General features: G+C 39.3%; 1 protein-coding gene across 19 annotated transcripts in view; it reads left to right on the top strand.

Annotated features, from left to right (window-relative positions):
- The first annotated feature begins 3,830 nt into the window (after positions 1 to 3,830).
- BCAS3 (BCAS3 microtubule associated cell migration factor) overlaps positions 3,831 to 8,985 on the top strand; it is a 579,161-nt gene continuing 574,006 nt past the window's right edge. For 12 of the 19 annotated variants that reach the window (XM_087854571.1, XM_087854575.1, XM_087854572.1 and 9 more), the window contains exons 1-3: positions 3,831 to 3,932; positions 5,340 to 5,427; positions 7,970 to 8,024. In XM_087854571.1, the coding sequence (XP_087710697.1) occupies positions 5,357 to 5,427; positions 7,970 to 8,024 (126 nt within the window). In that variant the 5' untranslated portion in view covers positions 3,831 to 3,932; positions 5,340 to 5,356. Of the gene's footprint in view, positions 3,933 to 5,339; positions 5,428 to 7,969; positions 8,025 to 8,985 lie in introns of those variants that run through there. The other 7 variants (XM_087854583.1, XM_087854579.1, XM_087854581.1 and 4 more) reach the window with 2 other exon arrangements.

Here is an 8,985-nt window from a genome sequence, read left to right as displayed (position 1 = left end):
GTTTTGCTAAAGTTTGGAAGTTTACTTTCTAGGAGAATACTACAAAAGGTAGGGTTCAAAAGTTTCAACCTAAAAATGCACCAAAGAAAGTCTATATAGAGAGTAATTAGCATAGTTTTACCTCCCAATTGGAGGATTTTAGAGAAATGTGATTTTTAAAAATAGACTATTTTTTAGAGCAGTTTTAGGTTCGTGGCAAAATTGAACAGAAGATACAGATATTCCACATATGCCCTTTCCTTCCTAGTTTCCTATCACTTCTACTTACATAACATGTTTATAGTCTCCCTTGTTATCAAAATCCCCAACCAGAGTGATGCAATTGATGAACCTATGTTTGATGATGGTTATTTTTTTTAAACCTCTTTGGGTTTTTTTCCTTTCACTTGACTAAAAACTGAAATATTAATGTTTATCATAGCTCTATGTGAAATCAGATTATTTCACTGCTTAAATCATGTGATTATTGTTCAGGTGTTTTTGGTGGCGAGGGTGAGGCAATGGCTTGCTTGAAGTGAAAAGGAATCTTAATCCTATGGAAATGAAAACTCACAATAAAGTATAAACTGATCTTGAAACTGGTTTTCATACGGATAATTCCTTGATGATTTTCTGGAGATTTTGGTTTTGATTCACAGGGCCATGAGAGAGGCAATTTTAGTCATTAATGATTTATTATAATGGGCCATTGTAGCAACTGGAAGAAGACAGAATTCTGGCTCGAAGTCACTCTTTTACACTGAAAATCAGTTTCCTAGCTGGTATTGCTCAGCCACAAGAACAGATTGTTGAAAAGTTTCCCCACATCCCAATGCTTTGAAATGACTATAAGCTGGCAATATGTACTAAGTACCCTTAAGTTACTTCCACTCAAAAAATGATCTCCACAAATTTTGTTTTCCCTCTGTTTGAAGTCTCATGAGAGAATCTCACACCATTTTTGTGGTGGAAAAAAAAAAAAAGAGTAGACGTAGTTGGTTAATTCATAATTAGAACTAGTTAATTTGGAGAAATTTCTAACTGGTTCTAAGAATTTAAAATTTATTTACTCCTCATAAAAATCCTATGAAGCTCATACTAGTCTTTTTCACAATTTATAAAGGATGAAACCAAAGCACAGAAGTTCAGTCCCCCAAATGTATAACCTCACCAGTGTTCATCTTACCCATAGATGTCATCACTTAGTTGTTCCAGCCCAAAACACGGACATCATCCTTGATTCTCTTTTTTTCATCTATCCCACAACCAACCCAATATCAAGATCTTTCCATTTTCTCTTCCAAAATATTTTGAAGTTGGCTACTTTTCACCTTTACTGCTTCACTTCTACGCCCAGTTCTAGACCAGCATCTCCCAGCTGGTCTACTGAAATAGCTTCCCTACTTGCCCCTCTGCTTCCACTCTTGTTCCCTCCCTGACCAACAGTTTATTCTCTGTACAGTAGCTAGAATGATCTTTTAGAAATGTAAATATGGTCATGATACTTTTTTTTAAAAGACTCCATTTCTTTATTTGTCAGAGAGAGAGCACGAGAGAGCGAGCGCAAGCAGGGGGAGCAGCAGGCAGAGGGAAAAGCAGGCTCCTCACTGAGCAAGGAGTGAGGCTCAAACCCAGGACCCTGGGACCAGGACCTGAGCCAAAGCAGACACTTAGCCAACTGAGCCACCAGGCATCCCTGGTCATGATACTTTCTGGTTGAAAGTCCTCCAAAAGATTCCCACCCTAGATTAAAATTGAAACTCCTTATAGTTCTATATAAGACCATAGTCCATCTGGCCACTGCTTACCTCTCCTATCTAGTTTGCTATCACTTTCTACTTATTTCACTTTGCTTAAACCATACTGTTTTTCTCATTCCTAATCAAGATTCATTCCCTCTTTAGGGCCTTCGTACTTGTTCCTTTTGTCTGGACTACTTTTCTCTCAGAGTAGTTTCTCACATACTTTGTTCAAATGTCATATCCTGAGAGGCCTTCCCTGATGACACTACCTAAATTAAGCCATCTATTTATCTGGCTTATTATATATTTTTTTCCATAGCATTTTTCACTACTTGAATTTCTCTGTTTATTTCTGTCTTCCCATCAGAATGTAAATTCTCTGGCTGAGGAAAGCACATTGATTTTTTTATTGCCGTACCTCTGGAGCTTAGAACATGTCTGGCACTTAACAGGTATTCAAATATTTGCTGAATGAATGAATGAATGAACTTGTGTACAAGGGTATTCTTTATGATTTTTTGTTTTTTTCCCATAACTTTATAGAGGAATAGTCAAAGAGCTATGAAGTTTAACAATGCATATGAAACAGCTATATAAACTGAATAACCTTATACAAATGCTGGTGATCCCATTTGTGATTATTACTTATTGGTTTCCTCTGGATTTCCTCTTTATTCCTGCTCTGGGTCTGGACAACATGAAAACAGTAATTACTTAATTAAAATAAGTCTGAATTTTGAAACACCTGTTGTGTTCAGGGCTAAGTGTTAAAAGGTATTCAACAATGTGAAAACTTTATTCTTCTAACGCTTAGGAAGAATTTAACTTTCTAGTTGGGGAAAATGAGATACGCACAAGATAAACTCCAAAAGATTCCAAATACAACAAAGAAGTAAGAGTGATAGCAAGCAATAAGAGCAGAAGGAATTTAGAATGTTGGAAAGATTCTTCAGTTAGTGGGTTTAATGTAGGAAGCAAATCTTAGAAGGTTGACGGTTCTCGGAATTTGTGTGTAGTGGAAGATAAATGTTCAGAATCTTTTATTAGCCAATGTTCAAACATTAGCCTGATAAAGAGCAGTCTGGGTGTGCTATTCGTTGGCACCGATAGAGCGTCAAGAGCAAATCCATGGTTTCTTGGCTATATCTACAGCTATATTTATATCTGTATCTGTATCTATCATCTATCTCTCTAGCACCCGATTAACTGCATATATCCGTTGAGATAGTTTCTCTACTAATCTTTTCCATCCTCCATTGTGCGTAAAACCTCCTTAAAATTTTTACTGCTGTCAGCCAGTTTGTTACAACCTCATGCCTATTAAAAAGCTATATCCTCATGGGACTGCCGTATTACTTTTAATAATACTTATGAAGTGCTTAAGACTGTGCTGAGCGTTTGTTCAATAAATCAATAAATGATACCATGTTTATAAAAGAAATGTAACTGACTCCAAAACAAGAGCGAAATCGCCATCTCTTCCACAGGGGAGATGGAAACAGGTAAGGAAGGAGTCAGGCGGGCTCCACAAACCTCGCTCAAATTGACACGATCACCGGCCGCGCCCCTCATTTACATCAATACCTCCCGGGCTCTAGGGCAGCCCACCACACAAGCCAGCCTAGGCTCCCGGAAGATAAACACATCGAAAAGGGCGGGACAGAAGGCGGGTTCGGGATGGGTGAGTGGCCAGCAGAAAGTGATTGGCAGCTGCCATGTCCACGTGCTTTGAGCTTCGAACTAGCTGTCGCGAGAATTCGATGTAAACAGACCGGTCTCCCGACCTCCGACTCCCAGCCCGCGACGCTCAGCTGAAGTGCAAAGTAGTCTGCGGCATGATTCTTTTTGACAAAGCCACGTAGGTGTACTGTCTGCAAAGAAAAACAGATGTGTTCGTAACTCTCTCTACCTGCCTGCGTTCGCAACCGAACCTGACCCCTCGGCTTCACCCGAACTTACATACTGTTTTGTTTCCCCTGGAGCCCCAGCGGATTGGATAAATTCAGGAGGCGGGTCCGCCTCTTTCCTACTTGCTGGTTGGCGAAGCTGACCTCCAAGGGCGGTGCCCGGCCTTATCCAGTTTCCTTCTGGGATTGGCTAGAAAAGTAGTTCCGCTGAGGCGTGGTAGGAAGTGGTAGCCGTCAATCACAAAGGGAGACTCCAAACAGTGAGCCTTGAGCTGGAGAACAGCGTTTACCGGCGGGGCGGCCGGTGAGAGGGCTGGTGGGGCTCTGGCTTTGGGGAGGCTGGGAGAGGACGAGGGGCAAGCAGCGTGAGGGGAGAGGGCTTGGCTGGCAGGGATTCGACGAGGGAGAGCTAGCGAGATTGGAGGGGGAGGGGAGAAAGGGCAAGGGGCCAGAGGGCGGCCGGGGGCAGCGGTGGCTCCGCGTTGGAGGTTAAGTGGGTAGAGCTGTGTTAGTGTCTTTCAGGAGAGTGGGGCCTGAGGGGCTGGCGAGGGTCGTCCTCGGGAGACAGGGCCCTTAAAGGATATTTCTTGGGAGGCTGTGTTTCGGGAAATAAAGGGTGGAATGGAAATGAGAGGGCTGAGGGGCTGGTGGTGAAGATACCTACTGAGGAAGGGGTACCTGGGCTAGGTGGGGCAATGGGTGTTTTTGTAGTAGCAGATGAGACTCATCAGTATGGGAATTTTCAAATAAGGTGATAGAATACTCCCTACTTAGAAGTGATGGTTTTAGGGGCTTTCAAGATTAGTTCCAGGCTGTGGACTTTCCTGAGCCCTGAAAGAGATCGTTAATATTGCTGTCAGTCCTCTTTTAGCCTTAACCAAGTACACTCCACGCTCTTAAAACCTCCCAAGTGATTCAGATGCTAATTGGACATTCAAGGATCAGGATTCAGTGATGTGACAGAAAAGGATAAGGCTTCTAATGTCATATACGTTTTTATTACTTATTTAGGCTGTGGTGTTTAGGTTACAATAGCAGGGGGTTGACAAATACGATTTAAAAACTCTTGTTAGATTATGACCATGCAGTCCTTTTTTTTTGGTAGCTATAATCGACATAGAACATTATATTAGTTTAGGTGTACAACATAATGTTTTGATATTTGTACATATTGTGAAATGATCACAATAAGACTAGTTAACATCTATCACTATACATGGTTACAGTATGCAGTCTTGCTCATAGTTTCCCAACAGTCTTAGTTGGAAGGTATTAATTATTTCACTGTTCCATTAGGTCTCGAAATACTGTGCCACGTGTTTTTTCACTATTTCAGGATTTTAGTACATTCTTTAATTTTGGCTCACAGAGATAGCACATTTGTTTTTATTAAGAGATCTTGTGCTGGACTCTCCATCCCTTACCTTTCTAGCTTATGTTAACAGTAGGTCAGAGGGTCCAGAAAGAGTTTTAACTAGTTCTGTGGTTCTGAGGCCTAGTCCAAATAAAAAAATTTCATGATAATTAGAAAACTTCTTTATCTACTTCCTCCCCTAACCTCCCTCGTTTCTCATGTAATGGGAATTGCTGGGAAGGTTTCCTACATTTTAGGCATTTTCCATAGGGATCTCTAGTGAGCAAACATAAACCCTTACCCTGATTCACAACGATAATGATCCATTTTTTTTCTATCTCTTTGTGCTGGAAACAGGCTTAACGAATGAAGCTATGGCTACAGATTCTCCCAGAAGACCCAGTCGTTGTACTGGTGGAGTTGTGGTTCGCCCCCAGGCTGTTACGTAAGCGAATTTCAGATAATCCTAAAAGTTAAAGGAAATTTGCTCAGAATAGTGACTAACATTCAGGTTTCCTTTCTGAACATTGACTACTTTTGTAATATCTGTTTAATTTTGGCTTCACAGGATGATAAATATTGCCAACACCAAATAAAAGGAATAATTGGAGCATCAAGTTAATGTATTCATATTTATAGGGTACATCAAAAGCACTGTGCTAAATCCTGAGGCGTAATGTTTTTTCAAACTCCAGGTTCAAAAATTGGTGGCTCATTAGATCAATTCAGTGGATCAGGACCATTATTTAAAAAATGAAATAACATATTATAGAAAATATAGTTGGGAATATTCTTTTGTGACACACACTGTTCATACGTATGTATATGTTGACCAGATCCTGATGTAAAATATATCTCTTATCTAGGTTTCAGTCAGAAGGTTTCTAAGTCAGTGTCATAAAAAGTACATTATGTATTTTAATTTGCCAAAGCCTATTTATACTTAATAGGAGTATATGATCTAATGTGGTTTTAAGTTATGTGTACTTGAAATAACTGTAATCAATAAAAAAGGTGCCAGCAAACCATGAGAATTGGGAGGGAATATTTTTAGTGGGAGTATTTAGTGGGGATATTCTAGTATTTTAGATCCTAAAGGGTTTTATTAAGAAGCTAACATAATGTACTTTAAAGGCTGAGTAGTTTGGACAATTAGAATCAAAAGTACATTTTCGACAAAGGAAATAGGGTGAGCCGATGTGGATAAGGCAAGCTATGTTCATAAATGAAATATAGGGAAGTTGACCTATATAAAGTAGGTTAGGGTGAACAGTGAGGATTCTTCAGTATCTGGATAAGGAGGTGAAACTTGTTTTCTACCTTCTAAAATGTTCATAAGGGAATTGTAGCATTTTATATTATTCCCTTGGGCAGTTTAGCATGTTACATAAAGATTGCCCTCTCAGACTAAGAAAAATATATGTATAATATAGTATTTTGCTATATAATACTTCCTTTTTTTTTCCTCCTGCATTTCCTTGGGCCATATTTCTTTGCTAACTATGGACCATGGCAACAAATTAAGCATGTTATTAGCTATGAATTAGGTACTCTTTCAGTCTTCATTTTACAGGTGAGAAAACCAAAGCAGGGAGAAATTAGGTAGATTGTCCTTGGGAATAGCCTAGAAGGGGAACCTGGATCAAACCCAGGCTGTTTGTCCCCAGAGTCTGTGCACTTAGGCAGTATTCTGTGTTGCCTCACCATGTAGTATTAAACTTATATTGCTTTTTGTTATTCAATACATAATTTTAGTGTTTTTAAAAAATCTTTTATTTATTTGTATTCTTTTAACAAATAATGCTTGAGCATCTGCTCCATGCCTGAAGTACTGGCTTGTAGATTCTGGAGATAGAAGGTAAATATGAGAGTTGGAGTCCTTTGTGTAGTAGAGTTTACATTCTAGGGGGGGAAACAGTGAATAAGTAAAGTGATTACAGGCTTTGATTAGTACGCAGTGTGCTATGATAGAGAATGACAGTGGGGAGTCTGACTTCAGGCTGTCAGGGAAGGCCTCTCTGATGAGGTGACACTTAAGCTGGAGAAATGAAAGGGACGGAAGAGTATGGGTAGGAATCCAGGCAGAAAAAAAGCTGGTGTAAAGTCTTGACTCAAAGAGCTTGGTGTATTCTAGGAATGGAAGTTGCAGATGATGGAAGCAGAGTAAGGAGAGTGGCAGAAAAATGAGGTGGGAGAGGCAGGCCTAATCAAATTGTTGTGTGTGTGTGTTTTGTTTTTTTCAGCCTAATCAGTTTTTGTAGCTATCTAAGGCATATTGCTTTTTTATAGGATTTAGGATAACTCATATGAGTTTCTTCAAATGTAATTTTTCACATGAAATGAAATGAATTTGATTTGGTATTTTGAAGAATTTTTTTCCCACTTGCTGATATCTATATACTTCCCATTTAAAATATCTTAGTGACCTTAACAGTATCATTTTTCTTCACTTTCATGCATTTTAATATTTTCCCATGTCTTGTCTGTGACAAACATTCCGTGAGGACTTCTTAATATCGCCTAATGCCTGCGCCTGCAGCAAAATGCAGATTGATTTTGCTATATACAGGTGAGGGACTAGGTACATTACCAATTTAAAGAGAAGGTCACTAAGTACTGAGTCATCAGCCTTAGTTTTTGTTGCTCCGACTGGGGAATTCTTTTGCTTTGACTCAAGAGGAAGGTCCTGCCTTAGCCTTGTGTCATCACTCCTTCAAATACAAGTTAGGATATCTATGTCAAATTCAGAGAGCATGACTTTTAAGAAGAGATGATATGTAAAAAGATTAATATCTCATTTGCATTTCATTTAATAACATATACAAAGAAACTAGAAAGCAGGATAGCAGAATTATCAGTTGATGAGTGTTAGTCTTTTTTCTTTTTTTTAATATTAGGAGTAACTTTCTTAAGGCTTGTAGAAAGAGCTTTAACATGTTTTGTTTTAAGCTGCCAGGATAAATTTTATGCATTTCACCCTTTTTCAGGGAGCAGTCCTACATGGAAAGTGTTGTGACTTTTCTACAGGATGTTGTTCCGCAGGTAAGTGTGTTGTTTCAGAAATAGTAGGTTTTACCATTGGCCAGGAAAGTTCGGAAATGTTCTTTCTCCTAAACTTGCCACTAGTATCATCAACTTCAGAAAAACTTCTGATGTTTTAGCATCCTGAGCATTGGTAGGGTCGAACTATACTTGTTAGTATTACATGTGCCTTAGTTTTGGGCTGATAGTGGCACAATTCTTATTCCTCAAGACTTGCTCTCCTAAGAGGAATCAAAGTGAGATGTTAGTTGAGAGATGGGACTTGGGACTCTCTAGTTGGGTCCTATTTCCAGAATCTTTCTCTTGTCCTAGTTAAATGTTGCCTCTCTGAAGTGATCAAAGCAAAGTATATACTTTGCATGTCCTTAAATAGATATTTTATTACCTAAATACTACACTGAGCACAAGTCTACATGTCTTTCATGGTGAGCAGTATTTTTATGCCAAGTAGGGTATGCCTTGTTACTCTAACTTCTAACAGAGTTCTCTCTATGTAAATATAAGAATAAAGAATGAGAGCAACCCTCCTGGGATCGTATCTAGTGCACTGTTGCCCAGATTTAACCTAAGCATCACTTGGCACATGTGTTAAAAATAATAATTTCCAAGCCCCGTCCCAGAGAGTTTGACTCGTGGAATTGAGGTGGCATCCAGTAACTTGTGTCTGTAGTGAGAACCTCCAGTGATTCTTGTGAAACAGTGGCCGTGGGAAGCTCTCTGTCCAGTGGAACGACTGAAGGGAAAGGTATTTTCTCCTTGTGGTGATGTCAGTGTTTCCTGACTGCCAGGCTATCTGTAACCACGCTGTTCAAAAAGGGAATTCATAGGTCCAGTGTCCCAGCTTTATGACAGCATCCTAGAAAAGTCTAAAATCCAGATTTCAGTTCTATTATGTAAGTTGTATTTATCAAGTAAGGGAAAGTATCAGGGAATGCTGGTACTCCGTTATCACGTTCAGATA

This window comes from Ursus americanus, chromosome 23, assembly GCF_024610735.1.
Source record: "Ursus americanus isolate L20-20 chromosome 23, mUrsAme1.1.p, whole genome shotgun sequence".
Classification (NCBI taxonomy): domain Eukaryota; kingdom Metazoa; phylum Chordata; class Mammalia; order Carnivora; family Ursidae; genus Ursus; species Ursus americanus.
Note: the sequence above shows the minus strand (reverse complement) of the source record. Positions and strands in the feature narration are given on the sequence as shown.